The following is a 21,024-nucleotide window of genomic DNA, read 5'->3' as shown; positions in this document are numbered from 1 at the left end:
CAGTTTCACCCAATGACAAAATGGCTTCATAAGCACTTAACCACATCTCTCTACTTCTGTCCCAGAAAGATTAGCACAATCTGCACATTTTAAGAAAGACAAGTTGGCTTCAAAATGGTATTTATAAGCAATATGGTTCTCTACCAAAGTAGATGACTCATCAAATTTATTCTGAATTTATGAAATAAATTACTATAGACAGTGGTTTTCTGACCCCAATTATGATTTTATAGTAATAAAATCAACCACATGATTGTAAACCATGTGCTTTATAAATTCATCTTAGTGTCACCGAGTAGGAATAAAAACTCACTGAAAATTTAGAAAAGGATATTACAATTTTTCATCAGTGCTCTATTCCCCTTGTGAGTTAGGAATAGCAAACAAAAGTTTTTAAAGTAACCACAGTTTTAGAAATTTTGATGCATTACCATGTCAACTTGCAGAGACATGCTTCCAGTAATTCCCTAAAGGCTGACCTGGGGTCAATGTAATACCTTCAATGATTATTGGAATGATAAACTGCCATATAAGATAAATTTTCAAATGAGCATATTTAGAAGCTTGTAAGAAATCTGGAGTAGAAATTTGGGGATTTAGTTGGAAAATATCAAAAAATTTCCATAAGATCTCAAATTTGTCATCTTTTGGGTTTTAGTGTGAGGTCAAAATATGATCTAGTTTCAAGCGATGGATGGCTAGGAGCATAGTGACCCATTGAAACCCAAAAAATAAGTTAATACAAAAACAATTTTAGTGAAAAACTTTATAGAATATTGGAAAATATTAATAGAGCTATGACACGTGAGACTAAGGGCATCTTTCAGAAAAGAAATAAGAAAAAATATTTTAAAGAGAAATTTCTTCTCAAATTTAAATATTCAGCAAAGCAAGCACAGTAACACTTTTTCCTATATTTTAATCTTCTTTCTTTCACTTCTTTTCTTTATTTCTTTGTTTTCATTTTCTCACTTTCTCCTTTTCTCCCTCATGCAGCACGTGGAAAGCCTCCTAGAATTTTTCGCCTTTTCTTATCAGTTTTTTTCATTAGAGTAGGCTTGATTAAGTGAGCCCCAAACAGGGCACAAACTCCAGTGTGAAAACCTTCCTGAGTCTCCCAGTGACAGCACTCTCCTTAAAGTCTTAGAAGGGCTTCCTTTCAGCTGCAGTGTCAGAGCCAGCTGAGACCCTATCTAATGCCCCAGCTCCATCCCTAGAATGTCCTCTTCTGCACTTACCCCATTGCTTAACATTCTCTGCATGGCCCATGCTATTTCACACTTCTTTGATTTTGCTCTTGTTGTTTCCTCTACCTAGAACACCTTGCTCTATTTTCTTCACCTGTGTGACTTGCATTCATGCATTAAAACTCCATTTAGGAGTCATCTTCTCCTGGATCTCTCTCTAATCCCCCAAATGGAACTAAGTGTCCTTCTTATATTCTTCCACTACATCCTGTAACTCATCTATCAGAGTACTTGACACATTATATTGAAATTATCTGTTATGTTTGTCTCTTCACCTAAAGTATAGGTTCCTTGGTTTCTATTATCTTTGTACCCTGGATTCTTATTCCAGTAATTGGCACAAAATCTCCCAATATTATAAGTTACTTCTATTGGCAGAGATCCAAAATGTGAAATGGAGATATCTATCAGATTATCTTAGTCTTATGCCATTAAATGCTTGATTCCTCTAAATTCCCTTGTTCTGAGACTATAGTAGTTAAAAATACTTTTAACTATTGTCTGATTCCTGTGACAGAGACAGTGTTCCCTTATACTTTCCAACCCCACTTGTAGTTAAGTTGATACAATGAGATTGGTCTTGGTCAAATGATTATGGGCATGACAGACATGTGTTGCTTTTTGGCAAAGGTAGTTAAGAGCCAGTATATATTTCCCAGTTCACTCCTATCCAGCCATGACAACGTTAGAGGCTGTAACAAGACTTATCCCCAAATTGAAAAAAATTAAAACAACATTTATCTCATCACTTCTAAAGGCTCAGGAATCTGTGAGAAACTTAACTAGATAATTCTGTCTCAGAGCCTGTCATTAAGTCAAGCTGGTGGGGGCAGGGGAGGGTGCTGTTGGCATCATCTCAAGACTCTTTCTGGCCAAAGGATTTGCTTCTAAGATCATACATGTGGTTGTTAGCAGGCTACATTTCCTCTATGGTGGTAGGCTGGATATTTTAATTCCTCACCATGTGGGTTGCTCTCAACAAGGAAGCTTACTTTCTCCAGAGCAAGAAATCCAAGAGCAAGAGAGTGAGCACTCAAGGCAGAAACTGTAATCTTTTATAATATAATTTTGAAAGCCACATACTATCACTTCTGCTATATGCTACTGTATGCTGCTAGAGACCACTTCTGGCATTATATGGAAAGGAACTAAACAGGGTGTGAATACCTGGTGGTAGGGGACACTGAGACCCATCCTGGAAGTTTGTTTCACAGTGGCTGCATGTTGAGGTGGTCCATGAACAGAAAGGACATCTGGACCTTGAGACACAACAGACTCTCCAACCCACATTAGATGTCAAATAGACAAGAAATAAACTTCTGTGATGCAAAGCCAATGAACATTTAGGGTTTATTTGCATCTATGGCACAGCCTACCTTTTCAGATCAATAAAGCTCTTCACATAGTTATGTCTACAGAAGGAGACAGTGAAGATCAAAAGAGCTTCAAGTATTCTACGACTTTTAAGATTAACTTCTTGGGGGATTCAAGATGGTGGAGGAGTATGAGGACATGGAGTTCATCTCTCTCCACGGATGCATCAGGAATACATCTATAGATGCAACAATTTTCACAGAAGACCAGCTGAAGACCTTGGGCACCGGAAAGGACTATAAAGATCCCTGCATAACCGGGTAGGATGGAAAAAAGAAGGGAGAAGGAGTAGGAAAGGAAGCGGGACAGGACAGGGCAGGGGAGCTAAAGCAGAGGAGAGATTCCCGAATTTGGGGAAACTCCCTCTCTGATGGGGGAATTGATTGTGACAGAAGGGAAGCATTTGAGGCTGTCAGAAGAGGGTGAAGCAGCCAATCGTTGGCAGATGGGACAGAGTGAGAAATACACAGACGGTCTGTACTGCAGCTCTCTGTGCCCTGGACTGGGATGTGTGTTCACAGGTATGCAAGGGGGCTGGGAGCTGGAGTGTGGGGATTGGAGAACAGGCCTGGGGCGAGAACTGCTGTTGGCTGTGGGAAGACAGACTGAGGGGACAGGAGGGAGGAAAGCTGCAGCAGGGAATGCCTACAGAGGAAGACTGGACTGCCATGGAAGCAGGTGCTACTGCTGAATCACACACAGGGGGAGGAGCCACTATTGTAGCCTCTCTCTCCACACACACCAGTGCCTTCCGATGGACAATAAAAGAAGCCCTCTTAGGGCTGGCCCTCACACGCCTGCTGCTGGGTGTCAGAAAAAACCTGGCCAGGGCCGGTCCTCAGGCGCCTTACGTTGGGTGCCAGAAAAGACCCTCACTAGGGCCATATCTCTTGTGCCCATGGCTGCCAGCTTCCCTGCGCATTTGGCACCACTGGGGTTCCCGCCATCCAAGCAGTCATATACCACCTTTGCACCCGGTCCTCACTGGGGCAGACCCATGAGCTCCAAGGCATCCTAAGGACCAGACTCCTGTGGGTAGACCACATGCAGAGGTGAGGATAAAACCAAAGCTGAATCCCAGGGATGGGGCAGCTAAGGAAGAAGATCAAAAATCTTTCCATTGGCAGCACAAGCTGCAGATTAAATCCCTGCAATCAGCTAGGTAGACCCTGCATCTGTGGAATATCTTAGTAGACAATGAGTGTTCCCACAAATGAAAATGTTCTACCTCTGGCAGCTGTGGACTTTGGGGGCAGCACATGCAGCAATTGGGCTAGATCAGAGTCTGAGTCATCCCCACAGGGCCCACAGCAGGTCCAGAGACCAGCCCAGGGAGGTGGAGGTGGGCTGTGGCTCACAGTGTGTGCAATGACACTTTCAGCTGAGACTCCAGGGAAACATAATTATTATTATTAATTTTATGTTTTGATTCATTCCATTGTTGGTTCTGGCCTTATTTGTCTGTTTTTTTTCCCTTTCTTTTTTTGTCTGATTTTTTGTTTTTGTTTCAGTATTATTTTTTTTTAATTTAGTCTTTTGGGGTCTTCATGTTCTATAACATATTTTTTATTTTTATTTTTTTACATACTTCTATTTTTACTTTGCTTTTCTGTTGTCCTGTGTTTTTCCCCTTTTTGTTTTATTTTATTATTTTTAAAATCATTTCTATAGGTTTTGTCGGTTTCCTTGCTTTATGCCTTAGTTGGCACACTGCTTTGGTTTTGATTTTAGGTTTGTGTTTTTGTTAGTTTTGATCCTAATTGTTTGATTTCGCTTTTGAGTTCTTCTATTTCTCTGGTTGTTCTCTTGTTTTTGATTTATTTGGTTCTGTTTTTGTTTCTTTTGCATGTGTGGTGCGTTTCCTTGATTGTGTTTTTGTTTGTTGGATTTTGTTTTTACCATTTCTCTGGGGTTTTGTTTGTCTTTTTTGGGTTTTTTCTTTAATATATTTTCTATTTATTTTTCTATTTCTATTTTTATTTTGCTTTTCTGTTGTTCTGTCTTCTTTCCCCTTTCTCTTTTTCTTCTTATCATTTTTTTCAGTTTGTTTTGTTTCTTTGCTTCCTTCTTCAGTTGGCACTCTGCTTTGGTTTTGTTTTTTAGTATTTTGTTTTTGTCAGTTTTCTTTTTAATTGTTTGATTTCATCCTTGGGTTCTTTTGTTTTGCTGGTCTCTTGCTTTTTGACTTATTTGGTTCTGTTTTTGTTTCTTTTGTGTGTGTGCGTGTTTCCTTGTTTCTTTTTCTGTTTGTTTGATTTTACTTTTTACCATTTGTCTGGGGTTTTCTTAGTCTTTTCATTCTTTCTTTTTTTTTTTTAAATCCCCTTTATTGCTGGGATGAGCAAATTGCAGGGTCTTGATTCCTCAACCAGAAGTCGGGCCTGAGGCTCTGGAGTGGGAAAACAAAGTCCAGGATGCTGGACCACTAAAGAATTCCCAGCCCCAGGGAAGATTAATCTCTGAGAGCTCTCACGGAGACCTCTATCTGAATCCAAGATCCAATTCCACCCAACTGCCAGCAGCTTCCAGAGCTGGACACCCCACACCAAACAACAAACAAGACAGGAACACAAACCCACTCATCAGCACACAGTCTAATTAAAGTCATACTAAGCTCACAGACACCCCAGAACACACCACCTGACATGGTCCTGCTCATCAGAGGGAAAAGACTCAGCTCCACCCACCAGAATGCAGGCACCAGTCTATCACATCAGGAAGCCAATGCAAACCACTGAACTAACTTCACCACCAGGGGCAGAAAAGAGAAGCAAGAGGAACACAATACTGTAAATTAGACAAAATGAAAAGAGAGAGAAATATCTTGCAGGTAAAGGAGCAAGAAAAAAAACCCCACAAGAACAAATAAGTAAAGGGGAAATAGACAAACTACTTGAAAAAGAATTCAAAGTAGTGATAGTAAAGATGATTCAAGATCTTAGAAACAGGATCGAGCAAATACAAGAAAGTTTTAACAAGGACCTAGAAGAACTAAAGAGCAAACAAACAGTAATAAAAAACAAAATAACTGAAATTAAAAATACTCTAGAAGGAATTAATAGCAGAATAACTGAGGCAGAAAAACAGATAAGTGAGCTGGAAGATAGAATAGTAGAAATAACTGCCACAGAGAAGAATAAAGAAAAAAGAATGGAGGACAGTCTCAGAGACCTCTGGGACAATAATAAGTGCACCAAATTTTGAATAATAGGAGCCCCAGAAGAAGAAGAAAAAAAGAAAGGGTCTGAAAAAATATTTGAGGAGATTATAGTTGAAAACTTCCCCAACATTGGAAAGGACATAGTCAATCAAGTCCAGGAAGCACAGAGAGTCCTATACAGGATAAATCCAAGGAGAAACACACCGAGACACATATTAATCAAACTAACAAAAATTAAACATAAAGAAAAAATATTAAAAGCAGCAAGGGAAAAGCAACAAATAACATACAAGGGAATCTCCAAAAGGTTAAGAGCTGATCTTTCAGCAGAAGCTCTACAGGCCAGAAGAGAGTGGCAAGATATATTTAAAGTGATGAAAGGGAAAAACCTACAACCAAGTTTACTCTACCAGCAAGGATCTCATTCAGATTTGATGGAGAAATCAAAAGCTTTACAGATAAGAAAAAGTAAAAACAATTCAGCACCACCAAACCAGCTTTATAACAAATGCTAAAGGAACTTCTCTAGGCAGGAAACACAAGAGAAGGAAAAGACCTACAGAAACAAACTGAAAACAATTAAGAAAATGGTAACAGGAACACACATATCAATAATTACCTTAAATATAAATGGATTAAATGTCCCAACCAAAGGACACAGACTGGCTAAATGGATACAAAAACAAGACCTGTTTATATGCTGTCTACAAGAGACCCACTTCAGACCTAGGGACACATACAGGCTGAAAGTGAGGGGATGGAAATAGATATTCCATGCAAATGGAAATCAAAAGAAAGCTGGAGTAGCAATACTCATATCAGACAAAAACGACTTTAAAATAAAGACTATTGCAAGGACACTACATAATGATCAAGGGATCAATCCAAGAAGAAGATATAACAATTGTAAATATTTATGCACCCAACAAATGAGCATCTCAATACATAATGCAAATGCTAACAGCCATAAAATGAGAAATCGACAGTAACATAATAATAGTAAGGGACTTTAACTCACCAATTTCACTAATGGACTAATAAACAAAAATGAAAATAAATAAGGAAACACAAGCTTTAAATGACACATTACACCAAATGGACTTAATTGATATTTATAGGACATTCCATCCAAAAACAACAGAATACACTATCTTCTCAAGTGCACACAAAACATTCTCCAGGATAGATCATATCTTGGGTTACAAATCAAGCCTCAGTAAATTTAAGAAAATTGAAATCATATCAAGCGTCTTTTCTGACCACAACTCTATGAGACTAGATAACAAGTACAGGAAAAAAATCTGTAAAAAATACAAACACATGGAGGCTAAACAATATGCTACTAAACAACAAGGAGGTCACTGAAGAAATCAAAGAGGAAATCAAAAAATACCTAGAAACAAATGACAATGAAAACATGATGGCCCAAAACTAATGGGATGCAGCAAAAGCAGTTCTAAGAGGGAATTTTATAGCAATACAATGCTACCTCAAGAAACAATAAAAATCTCAAATAAACAGCCTAACCTTATACCTAAAGCAATTAGAGAAAGAAGAACAAAATAACCCCAAAGTTAGCAGAAGGAAGAAAATCTTGAAGATCAGATAAGAAATAAATGAAAAAGAAATGAATGAAACAATAGCAAAGATCAATAAAATAAAAGCTGGTTCTTTGAGAAGATAAACAAAATAGATAAACTATTAACTAGACTCATCAGGAAAAAAAGGGAGAAAACTCAACTCAACAGAATTAGAAAGGAAAAAGGAGAAGTAATAACTGACACTGCAGAAATACAAAGGATCATGAGGGACTACATGACAATAAAATGGGCAACCTGGAAGAAATGGACAAATTCCTAGAAATGCACAACCTTCCAAGACTGAACCACGAAGAAATAGAAAATATAAACAGACCAATCACAAGCACTGAAATTGAAACTATGATTAAAAATCTTCCAACAAACAAAACCCCAGGATCTTATGGCTTCACAGGAGAATTCTATCAAACATTTAGAGAAGAGTTAACACCCATCCTTCTCAAACTCTTCCAAAGTATATCAGAGGGAGGAACACTCCCAAACTCATTCTACAAGACCACCATCACCCTGATACCAAAACCAGACAAAGATGCTACAAAGAAAGAAAACTACAGGCCAATATCACTGATGAACATAGATGCAAAAATCCTCAACAAAATACTAGCAAACAGAATCCAACAGCACATTAAAAGGATCATAACCCACGATCAAGTGTGGTTTATCCCAGGAATGCAAGGATTCTTCAATATAGACATATCAATCAATGTGATATACCGTATTGACAAGTTGAAGAATAAAAAGGATACAATAATCTCAATAGATGCAGAAAAAGCTTCTGATAAAATTGAACACCAATTTATGATAAAAACTCTCCAGAAAGTGCACATACAGGGAACCTATATCAAGGTAATAAAGGCCATGTATGACAAACCCAGAGCCAACATCATTCTCAATGGTTAAAAACTGAAACCATTTCCTCTAAGATCAGGAGCAAGACAAGAGTACCCACTCTCACCACTGTTATTCAACATAGTTTTGGAAGTTTTAGCCACAGCAATCAAAGAAGAAAAATAAATAAAAGGAATCGAAATTGGAAAAGAAGAAGTTAAACTGTCACTGTTTGCAGATGACATGATACTATACAGAGAAAATCCTAAGGATGCCAACAGAAAGCAACTAGAGCTAATCAGTAAATTTGGTAGAGTAGCAGGATACAAAATTAATGCACAGAAATCTCTTGCATTCCTATACTCTAACAACAAAAAATCTGAAAGTGAAATTAAGAAAACACTCCCATTTACCACTGCAACCAAAAGAATAAAATACTTAGGAATAAACCAACCTAAGGAGGTGAAAGACCTGTATGCAGAAAACTATAAGACACTGATGAAAGAAATAAAGGCAATACAAACACATGGAGAGATATACCATGTTCTTGGATTGGAACAATCAACTTTGTGAAAATGACTACACTATCCAAAGCAATCTACAGATTCAATGCAATCCCTATCAAATTACCAATGTCATTTTTCACAGAAGTAGAACAAATAATTTCACAATTTGTATGGAGACACAAAAGACCCCAAATAGCAAAAGCAATCTTGAGAAAGAAAAACAGAGCTGGAGGAATCAGGCTCCCGGACTTCAGACTACACTACAAAGCTACAGTAATCAAGACAGTATGTTACTGGCACAAAAACAGAAGTATAGATAAATGGAACAGGATAGAAAGGCCGGAGATAAACTCACACACATATGGTCACCTTATCTTTGACAAAGGAGGTAAGAATATACAATGGAGAAAAAACAGCCTCTTCAATAAGTGGTGCTGGGAAACATGGATAGATACATATAAAAGAATGAAATTAGAACACACCCTAACACCATACACAAAAATAAACTCATAATGGATTAAAGACCTAAATGAAAGGCCAGACACTATAAAACTCTTAGAGGAAAACATAGGAAGAACACTCTTTGACATAAATCACAGCAAGATCCTTTTTTGACTCACCTCCTGGAGAAATGAAAATAAAAACAAAAATAAACAAATGGGGCCTAATGAAACTTAAAAGCTTTTGCACAGTAAAGCAAACCATAAACCTGACAAAAAGACAGCCCTCAGAATGGGAGAAAATATTTGCAAATGAAGCAAGTGACAAAGGATTAATCTCCAAAATATAGAAGCAGCTCATGCAGCTCAATGTCAATAAAACCCCAGCCCAATCCAAAAATGGGTGGGAGACCTAAATAGACATTTTTCCAAGGAAGACATACAGATGGCCAACAAACACATGAAAAGATGCTCAACATCACTAATCATTAGAGAAATGCAAATCAAAACCACGGTGAGGTATCACCTCACACCAGTCAGAATGGCCATCATCAAAAAATCTAGAAATAATAAATGCTGGAGAGGGTGTAGAGAAAAGGGAACCCTCTTGCACTTTTGGTCGGAATGTAAATTGATAAAGCCACTATGGAGAACAGTATGGAGGTTCTTTAAAAAACTAAAAATAGAACTACCATACGACCCAGCAATCCCACTACTGGACATATACCCTGAGAAAACCATAGTTCAAAAAGAGTCATGTACCACAATGTTCACTGCAGGACTATTTACAATGGACAGGACATGGAAGCAACCTAAGTGTCCACCGACAGATGTGTGGATAAAGAAGATGTGGCACATATATACAATGGAATATTACTCAGCCATAAAATGGAAAGAAATTGAGTTCTTTGTAATGAGGTGGATGGACCTAGAGTCTGTCATACAGAGTGAAGTAAGTCAGAAAGAGAAAAACAAATACTGTATGCTAATGCATATATATGGAGTCTGAAAAAACAGTACTGATGTACCTAGTGGCAGGGCAGGAATAAAGATACAGACGTGGAGAACGGACTTGAGGATACGGGGCGGGGAAAGGGAAGCTGGGAAGAAGTGAGAGGGTAGCACTGACATATAAACACTACCAAATGTAAAATGGATGGCTAGTGGGAAGCTCCTGCATAGCACAGGGAGACCAGCTCGATGCTTTGTGATGGCCTAGAGGGTAGGATGTGGAGGGTGGGAGGGAGGCTTAAGAGGGAGGGGATATGGGTATATATGTACACATGTAGCTGATTCACTTTGTTGTACAGCAGAAACTAACACAACATTGTAAAGCAATTATACTCCAGTAAAGATGAAGAAAAAAGGTAAGACATCGAAAAAAAGATAAAACATCAAAAAAAAAAAAAGAATTAACTTCTTATTTTAAATTAAAACATTGGATTGATTGATTGATTGATTGATTTACTTATATGCCAATTTTGTAAATCTGGTTAATGTGCGTCTGTACTCAGAATGTTGACAAAATCAGGTACCAAAGACATTGTAGCCAAAGGTCAGACAAAGGGAGTTAGTATCCTTACCCTGACTTCTTGGAATATAGGATGCTAGTAAGGTTTTCCAAAGCAGACAAATATCCCTGGATATTTCTATGTAGTCAAACTTTTCTTTTAAATTGATTTCAAATCATTTCAGGCACGTAAATTTTTACACTAAATACAACCTACTTCATTAGATTGTTCTGAAGAATAAAGGAGGCAATGTATGTAACAATGTCTTCTGAAGAGTAACATAATATTTAAACATTAAATATTGTTCATATGTATGTGATATTGAAAGCAAATTACTGGAAAAGACTCAGTGATAGTAATCCAAAAATATTTTCAAGAATAGAGTACATATTTATTCTGAATAGCTTTGATTTTTTGTTTATGGGGAAACAGTTCAAATGGAAAAAAATTTAATGGTATTTAAATATATATCCAACCCGTTTACTTGGTCAAGATATGATCTCTCATTGGGAACAAAGATGAAATGAATAAATTCAGTCCTAAGAGTCAGCTATCCAAAAGACTGGTCATATATGTCATATATTTCATCCAATAGCCTCTCAAAGTGTTCCACTGTCAGTGTCTAAAGTTCATTTCATTTATGGTGTTATGGGTAATGCCTCTTTGGACATATAAAATACCATTATGCTCCAGGAGCAGTATTATGTGATATAATGATTGACCTATGCAGTCAAATCAATAGAAACTTATGATTTTTTAAAAAGTTAACATTAATTCCATCAGAGAAAGGAAAAAAATGTGAGTAGGTTTGGAAGCCAAAGGAGGAACAAAACAATCTTTAGGTTATCTGAGATAATAAATGTTTACGTCCTCAGTCTTTAATGGTCTCTAAAGACAGCACCTTCAGTAACAAAATAATCCTTGGCCACAATTATCTAACATTTATCCAGAGAGTCACCCCCCTGAACAGGCAAAAGCCTTTTTGGCAACACTTATTTTTACCTTGAAATTTTCTCTTGTAAAGTAACTCTAGCCTGACCTTGATTAACTTATCAAATGAGCTCATCCTCCAAGCTGAAGGACTATAGTCTATCAGAGGAATAGCATGGCAACCGGCCAGCACAGCTCCATAGATCGTCTGGAGGGCACACCTCAGTAACATTCCCATTCTCTCTTTTCTTTCCTTTTTCTTGGTCAGGATTAGAAGCATGGGGCAGAGTCAGGATGACAAAGGTGGGCCATGGAACCAGATAAATCCATATTAGAAACCTAGTGCTGATACTTACAGTCTGACTAAACTTTGGAACTAGTTAAAATAGCTTTTTGAATTTCATGTTTCTCATTTGTAAATCAAAGCTATTAATCTCCTTGTTATAAGTTTGTCATGAGGCATCAAGGAAACATATATATTCATCATGGAACCTAGCTTCCAAGACCTGGCATATAGTACTCCATAAATATTCTTCATTTTCCTTTGCAGCAAGAAGAGGAGTTGGAGATGAATAACTACCCTTTGTTTCACCCATCACATGTCATTAACTGGACCTCACCAGTGAGTCGTTATTCAACAGAGCCAGCATCCCTAATGTTGGGGAGTATGTCAGAATTCTACAAGAAGAAGGATGGAAAGGTCGTCTCTCACCAGTGAAATAACACCAGTGGTGGATACTCCTGAAATCTGAGGAGCTGAGTATGAATTCACGGACTTTGGAATGCTAACGTAACTGTAGTATGTGATGATTTGCAAATATGTTCTGAAATATGAACTAATAAAACTTCACATAAACATATAAAACACATATGTATGCCCTAATAAAATCAATAAAATTTCTAAAAACTTCATGTATTTGTATTTGAGTGTTAGATTTAGCCTGTCTTATACATTGGTAACATTTTCATTTATTTCACTTTCTTCATTTTTTTTCAAATATAGAAAAAACCCATTCCGTTTAAATTATCAGTAGCACATGTTATTTCATTATTGTCTTCCCATGGTAAATGTTGCTGTTATCTATGAGACAGCTATTTAAAAAGTTATCACTGAGATTCTGTTCAAGTCGAAAACATGATTTATTTTACCCGGAAAAACTAAGCGGCTATGACTTGCTAAAAATGTGGAGGTGTCAGTTTAAGTCTTATTCAGGTAAGCATGCTTTGCATTCTGTAACTAAAATCATACAAGTTTAAAGCTTAGTGGCTAATCTTACCTTTTACGGTTACTGTTCATGACTTCTATCGGGTCTTGGCAGAGATCAGTAATGTATTATCTCTAACCTCTTTCTGCTTCCTGTGTAGGAAAGGGTGGGTTTTAAAAGACCCACAGAGCTGAGATGGGCTTTGGGACAAGTAGAAAAGAAAGGTCTCAGACTTAGGAGCAGCGGGAACTTGCAACTCTGCCATTGCCATGTCTGGGGCATACGATTAGCTCTGTAAGAAGCAACCCTATTCCAGGTATTCCCCCCATCCCACCTACCCAGTTTAGTTTAACTCTTATTGGATACATTTATTAATGGGCAGTGTGCTTTAACTGAGTTCAATCAACATATTATCTCTCTGTGTGTGTACGGGCACGCTGTTTAAAACATCAATAGTGATAGACTGACCAGCTAACATTTCAGAAACTCTGAGTTAATGGAACCTAGAGCAGGCAAATGTAAACTGAGAGAAAGAGAGAAAATCATCATGATGGTTAGGAATGACTTACACATAGAGGTGGGAAGGCAATGTTAAGTAGTCAGCATGATGCGCTAAACATCTGATTGTGGTGAGTGGGTGGAGCTGGTATGGAAAAGAAGAGTAACAGGTGCCAACACCATGTTACTAACAGCTTTTATGAAAACACTCAATTGAGAAAAATGCCAGAGTAGAGGCCATAAAGAGCTACAGAGCTACAGACTGGCCATGGAGGAACAGGATGGCTACCAACCACATCAAGAAGGGATTTCAATAGTGGGAATGAAGAGATAGAAATTGGCATTCAGTGTCTACTGTGTCAAGAAAAGAAAAAATTATATATATTTGTGTGTACTCCTCTAAATATCTCTGTAGAGGATTTCATATATATATCCTCATAGGATTTTTATAAGGCAGGCTTTATTTTTTATTTTTTCAATTTATTTGATTCAAGTATAGTTGATTTACAATGTTGTATTTATTTCTGCTGTACAGCAAAGTGATTCAGTTATAGACATATAGATGTTCTTTTTCATATTCTTCTCCACTATGGTTTATCACAAGATATTGAATATTGTTCCATGTGCTGTACAGTAGGACCTTGTTTTCTATCCATTCTCTATATAATAGTTTGCATCTGTTAACCCCAAACTCCCATTAATCCATCCCTCCCCCACCACCTCTCCCCCTTGGCAACCACAAGTCTATTCTCTGTGTCTGTGAGTCAAGGCAGGCATTATTAACCATAACTTTCAGTTGGAAAAAACAGGCTCAGAGAGTTTGTTAACTTGCTAATGCCACATAAGAAGTGAGAAGCACAGCTGGACTGATGTCATTTGTTGACTGCTCTCCTCATTTTTTCGTATGAAGATGACAACAGGGAAGATAGAAGCATTCCAGGTGAAAATCATATATTTGAATGTGGAAGTAAGAGAAGCAGAGAATTGTTCATTTCGTCCAGATGTTTAACACTTGAACTAACCAGAACCCATCTCTCCATCCAGTTTCTACTAAAGGAATAGTAGGAATGACATCAAACATATTTCCTTGAGTGTCCCCAAGAACTTTCCCCCAACACACATTAATTTTAAAAACATAACATTGCTCAAAATGTACTGGTCAGATAACTGAATGCATCTACTTGGCTAAAGTACAAGACATACTTAGGAATAGGTTATATGTGACATAATTTTGAAGATACTGGAAAAACACTGTTTCCAGAAAGAACCTGTCCCATCTTCCTTCCTAGGATTTAAAATTCTATAATTAGACGTGTATATGTTTTTATTAGGATGCATATAATCATGAAATTGCATGTAATTTTTTGCCTTATTTTGAATGACTTTTATCAACATTTTTTCCAATAAACTGCTTTCTAGCTTGGGAAAGAAGCATCTGATAATGGCGAGGGTATATAATGAGAGAGGCACCATAGAGAGCGGAAGAATAGGTGGGTATGATCAAGACTTTGTCATTCTGCTCACAAAAGGACATTGTGGGAGCAATGACTTCTAACTGATTACACTATATTTGTAAGTTCAACAAGGTTGAGATTTTCCAAGTAGTCAGTTACATGAAAGTACAAGTGGTAAGCGGACCTGAAGGGTCAGTGATTACATCCACTGCTTACACGGTGGTATTTCACCTTCATACCCAATGTTGACTCTTTTATCTTGCATAAATAATGTGATTTCTTGTCCTGCCATTCTCTGCATAAAATGACATACCAGGGGGGCAAAAAAGAAATTCTCAATCTAATCTGTTTTGCAAATTTGACAGTGACTTCAAAGAGCAGGAAGTTGTCTGTGAGTAATGACACTGCTTATTTGTTTAAATGTCAAACTTAAACCTCATCAACTTTCAGGGAATATATCCACAAAGAGTATGGGTTTCAGTTCAGCCAGAGAGGATTTCAGTGTCATTCAGTTTTGAGGAAAACAGCTGTCAGTTTCATGAAAACAAAGAGCTTTGAGTATATCTTTTTTTTTTTTTTAAGCTGAATAAAATTGGACATTTCAGCACTTGGGGCTGTGGACAGTGCTCTCTCACTTGACATTATGAAACATCTACTCTAGAGATGTTTCTTTCTTGAGACTAAAACACTCCTCAGGCTAGCAAACATGCACCCCTGAACTATGCAATTAGGATATGAAGACCATGCATCACAGGTCTGTGCAAGCCAGAATAAAATAACAGCAAAAAGGAGCAAATTTTATCACAGAGGTTAAGTCTAAAATACGATTAGGGAAGAAAAATAATTATGATTTGTAGCTATTCCTGCAAAACGCGTCAAAATTTTACTGCAATGCAATAACGTTCCTCCCTCAGTGGGTTTTTGTTGGAAAGAATCACAGAACCATTAACCCCTCATGGTAATTTATTAATAGTGGGCATAGATGCAAGGGAGAAAGGAAATGCATTTAATAGGCTTGCAGACACTGGGAACAAAGAATTAATTCTCTATATGCTTTCTAAATCTAGAGTGGAATATCAGTGAAGAATTCTGGACCTGAGGTCAGAAGAAATGGAACTGAATCTGAATGATATTCCTTAATATGTCATTTCATTTCTCCAAGTCTTGCTTCTTCTGTCAAATGTGGGTTACTCTGAGGTTAAGTGAGAGAGTGTATGGTAAGGAGTCTGGCACAGAGTAGGTATTCATAGATGTTCAATTTTGATTATTCACTTATCATTAAGTATTAGCATAATGCAATGAAATGTTGCTATGCTAGTAGCCATGTATCTTAATTATTGTAACTCTAAGCATGGATAACAAGGAGAAGGGAAACAAGAAAAGCATTGTGATTAACAGACTTATCCTTACAACTGGTCCTAACCATGCGTATTTCCACTTTTCACCTTGTCTGCCTCCTCAAAAGATTTCCTTTATGTTTGCCTTTAAAAAAAACAGCAACAAAATTAAAATAGCCTGAAAAAAATATAGACAGAGCCAACTACAGTTCTCAGAGGATTCTTATCTTTCTTGTCAAATAATATTCTACCAGCTCTCTCAGGAATGCCTTTCAGTCACATACTACCAACTATTCTGCCTCTTGAATTGGCGAGGGACTACTTTGAATGCTTCTTACCCAGACTGACACATATGGGGAGAGAAGGTAAAAATCAGGCTAGCGCTGAGAGCCTGATAAGTCTCTTATCATCTTCCACTGCAGCTACAAAGTCTTTACTTTGGACTTCAACACCTCCCAGCCTATTCCACCTCACTCATCTTCTCCCCCTTTTTGTAACTGAAAATCAAGAGCATATTCTCCTAGCCTCCCCCTATCTCCTGTCATTTTCCACAGAGATTCCCTCCACACTGCCCTCTGCATTTAAACGCCTCCTACTCTCCATTCATCAAGGTGCATGCTCCTTCCATTCACAATTTATGTTCAATCGTCCCTCCCTTCCAAAGCCCCTGTTTTTTTGTGTGTGTTTGTTTGTTTGTTTTTAAGTGGATTTCCCAGCTGCCCTAATACACTCCATCACCACAGCCACCATCTAGCCACGGCACCGCTTCTTCAACCCTCAGAAATTGTGCAGAGGTGGGGAGTGGGAGAGGAAATTTATGTTTGCATTCCAACCTAGACAGGGACAAATAGTGAGAACCTAGCACAAAGCTTGGTCTGGTCTTTGGAAAACAAGAAATCAGCTGCAAATATTTCCCGAGCCTGGAAACAAGCATGCTCTGGAAAATACATGGGTACAGTGGATAAATGAGTGAATGGACGGAGGGATGAATGATTGCGATCTCCTTGGTACTTTTCTCAGAGGCCCCTCCTCCTTGCTCGCTCCCGGCATGGCTCCTGTTTAATTCAGTTTCAGTGCATGAGTGCACCTCCCTGCTTTGCCTCTCCTCCCACTCCCTGCCCTTTCATTACCACCTCTGGACACAGCCTCAACCCCTCGCCAAAGGGCACTGTACCGGGCTCACAAATCCTTTGTGACTTCCACAGCCCAGGAGAGCTTGCTCCTAAGGGGCACAGCTTCTCATCCTGCCAGCCTGACCTCTCCCCACCCCCGAAACACTCGGCCACGTTACACAAAAGGATGACTAATTCCCCCGCACTCCAGCAAATCCACCTGGAGAGCCCTGCCTCTGCCCCTTGCCCCGCGCTTGGAACCTTGATGCTCCCAAAGGCAACGCGGCTCCCCGCGGCTCCCTGCAGAAAAAGGGATCACCATTCCAGGGCTCGGTCCTGGTTCGTGAAATCAGAAAACTTTTTTTTTTTTTTTTTTGAATATAACCCCACCCCGAGAGCAGCCACCTCTTTGTGTGCATCCCTGGGGGGAGGAGGGGTCTTGGCAGCCAGGGGTGCGTGGACTTGGCAGCCCCTGCCTGGGGCTGCCCGGCGGACACTCACCCAGGACGTTCCCGATGAGAGCCACCACGAACACGATGATGTAGCCGGCGATCAGGACCCACTCGTATTCTTTGGGGTGGAGGTATTCCCTCCACAGGTACCGCAGGAATTCCTCGTCGTCATAGTCGGTGGGGTTTAAAAAGGGCTCTTGAGTTTCATTCAGCTCCGGAGCAGATGACCAGTTGCGACAAGGGGGGGAGTCCTCCAATTTGGTGCCGGACATCACGGGCTCCAGTCCGGGTCGGCTCAGTGCTGCAAGCGGCTCGGCCCCTGCCCCATGGGCGCCGCGGTCTGCGGCGTGAGGAGGCGCGGACAGGCGACCAGGGGCTCAGGAGCAGAAAATGACGTGAAAAGTTACGGAGCCAATGCCTCCGAGTCTCCCGCCCGCCGGGCAACTCGTACGCCGGCGGGGCTGTGTCTGCAGGCGATGTTGCACCGGGAGGCGAGGAGGCTGAACATCCAGGGACCGGGCACCGGAGGCTGCAGGAGGGACACCGGGAGGGGAAACTGCTACCTCGGCTCCGGCTCAATGACTCCTCATTTCAGCGCGGAGTTCGCAGCCCACAGCCTCCTCCCGCGCCCGGGAGAGCTGGGGCTGAAGAAGGAAAAAAAAAAAAAAAAAAGTCGTGAAAATGATATTAACCTGTTTCTCCGTGGGTTCCATCTCCCTCTTTTCTACTTCTTTCTTGTTCCTGCATTTCTCAAGTGCAGTTTCTGTAAACACAGACTTGTGTAGGTCTGTGGACATGGCAAGCCTGGCAACACAGGATTAATATAGGATTTGCGGATGCTTTTGTCTGGGACAGGTAAATAGAAAGTAATGAGGGGCAGCCACTGTGTTCCTCAAGCAGGACGATGCAAAAGTCATTTCAGGCAAGTCATTTAACATTTGCTTGGCTTTGCCAACTTAACTTAGCTAGTACTTGCTGAATCTTTAAGGCATCTCCTCCTCCCCTTTTCCCAAACTGGAGAAGGAGATATATATCTATATCTATCTATATCTATATCTATATCTATATCTGTATCTATATCTATATACGGCTGGAATTTGTATTTGCAACAGCAAGTGTCATGTGAAATACAGCAGCAAATCCTTGAAGGACACTAAGGGTAAAAAATGTGATCATAGTTAATGTTGTCCAGCAGAGGCGGCACTGACATTACCCCACAGCATTAAACGGATTCTCAGTAGGAGGTACACAAGCAGAGGGGCTCTCTCTGGGGAAGCCCACACCACGCTGGTCTTTCTTCTCATTGACTCAGGACTGATGTCACCTGCTGTTCTCTCATGGATTGATTTTGTCTCTAAGGATAGCATTTTGGGATTTGTTAGAGTGTGAGTTCATGATCCTTTCACTTTCAATAACCATGATAGGAGCATTGTATTTTATTGATTACAATCCTGGACATGGGAAGGGCCTTGGAATCATCTAGCTTAAACTTCAGCTTAATATTAGAAGCCTTCTGATAATATTGTTAATGTGTTTGCACCTAGTTTGGATGTGACCACAATTCACTCCCTCCACCATCATGGGACTGCTCTAGAGGTTAGAGAACTCTACTTTACATTAAAATAAGGTCTTAAACCAGCATCTGTCTTTCTCAGTCTTTTAGCTCCAATTCCTAGTTTACATCTTGATGCTACATGCAATAAATCCTCCACGTGACAATCCTTCACATAAGCATCACAATTCCCCCCACCCACTTCCGTGCTTCCTACGTTCACTGTTTTCCCCAATTATTTCCATTGTTTTTCAAATGACACTATCTTCACAACCTACCTTCACTTGGTCTTCCTTTAGACAGTTGTCAATATCCTGCAGGGTATACAGCTAGGAGGAAATACAGTGATCTGGTTTGCCAGTACAAATGTAAACTACTCTTTGGATGCAACCAATGTTTGTATCTAATTATTTTTTCAAAAGTCACAAGATGCTGTTGATTCATACTGAGTCTTTATTTAAGATCCCTCCCCCACCCCCAATCATAATTCTTCACATTTGTTTTGTTCTTTACAGATTACAAAATTCTTTCACGCACCTTACTTTAAAACTCCCTGAGAGTTTGGCCCAGTTTTGCAGATGAGGAAACTGTCCCTGGAGAAATTAAGTGTTTACCAAAGGTCAAGTGAGGAATCAGTGGCAAAACCTTCAGTTCTTCTGACTCCAGCCTGATGCTTCCATCATTCGACGGTGTCATGTTTCACAAGAAACACTATTGTGGTGTTTTCCCAATCCACACTAGTCAAATTTCTTTTTAAGAGAAGGGAATAAATAGGCATTTTATTTTTAGACACATATTTACTTAGTGCTCTTATTTCACTCAGAGATACAAGTTAAACAAGGTTACTGCTTTCATGCATTTTACTTTCTACTGAAGTTAGAAACAAGTCAACTAATAACTACTTAAGAAGAATATGAAGAAGGGACAAATGCTATGATGAAAGCCAGACAGGTGAAGTGAGTGGAGAATTCCAAAGGCCATATTAGAAATAGATGGTCAAAAAGACTTGGGTGAAGAGGTGGCATGTACGTAGAGATACCCAAATGGTAAATGCACATGTTAATTTAATTTTGTTAATTTGAGGCTTAACCAAATCATCCTAAATACTGATGTTCTTTCCAAAGCATTAGCCATTTCTCTAGACCTCCTGTCATCAGTAAATTTGACAAGCAGGCCTTCTGTGTCTTCATTCATGGTCATTGATACAAATCTGCTAACGTTATCCTGTGGTATAATATTTTCCTCTGATTTATTAATATTTGTATTTTCCGCTTCCCTGTACTATTCTTTTCAAAATGGGGAAAGTTGTTGCAACTTTAGTTCCAACCTGCATTCATTAACCTCTGCAAATTCCTTGCCGTTGACAATCCATAAATATGGACCCCGTGTGCCATTCCTATGTACTCAGTGCCATTAGCTTTCATTTGGTGGCACTTCAACTTGTCAGTACTTCCATCTTTTTAAGCTTTCTACCTGCAATTAATCATCACTCTTTCCTAAAAGTGTCAATAAGGAGAAATGAGAATATTTTCAAGATATTGTTCTGATATCTGCTTTATGCTGTGACAAGCCTAGATTTGTCTTGATCCTGCAAGGATTCCATTTCTGGAATACTGCTGTCTAGGATTTATCAGGTGATTTATTTTAAATATGCTACTCCAATGCCATACAAAAATTCACTCAAATATTCAAATTATTATTTGTTTTACATTTTATAAGCACATTAGAGAGAGATGATAAATATTGCAGGACTCATTTTGATATGATCTCCTTCATTAGATCTTTTATACCTTTTAGGACACTTGAAAAGAATTTTTTGT

General features: G+C 39.1%; 1 protein-coding gene across 1 annotated transcript in view; it reads right to left on the bottom strand.

The window, feature by feature from the left end:
• HCRTR2 (hypocretin receptor 2) overlaps positions 1 to 17,924 on the bottom strand; it is a 111,494-nt gene extending 93,570 nt beyond the window's left edge. The window contains exon 1 of the mRNA XM_059937538.1: positions 17,702 to 17,924. Coding sequence (XP_059793521.1) covers positions 17,702 to 17,924 — 223 coding nt within the window. The remainder of the gene's footprint in view (positions 1 to 17,701) is intronic.
• Positions 17,925 to 21,024: the final 3,100 nt, after the last annotated feature.

The sequence above is a fragment of the Balaenoptera ricei genome, chromosome 11 (genome assembly GCF_028023285.1).
Source record: "Balaenoptera ricei isolate mBalRic1 chromosome 11, mBalRic1.hap2, whole genome shotgun sequence".
Classification (NCBI taxonomy): domain Eukaryota; kingdom Metazoa; phylum Chordata; class Mammalia; order Artiodactyla; family Balaenopteridae; genus Balaenoptera; species Balaenoptera ricei.
This window is presented reverse-complemented; position numbering and strand designations above follow the sequence as displayed.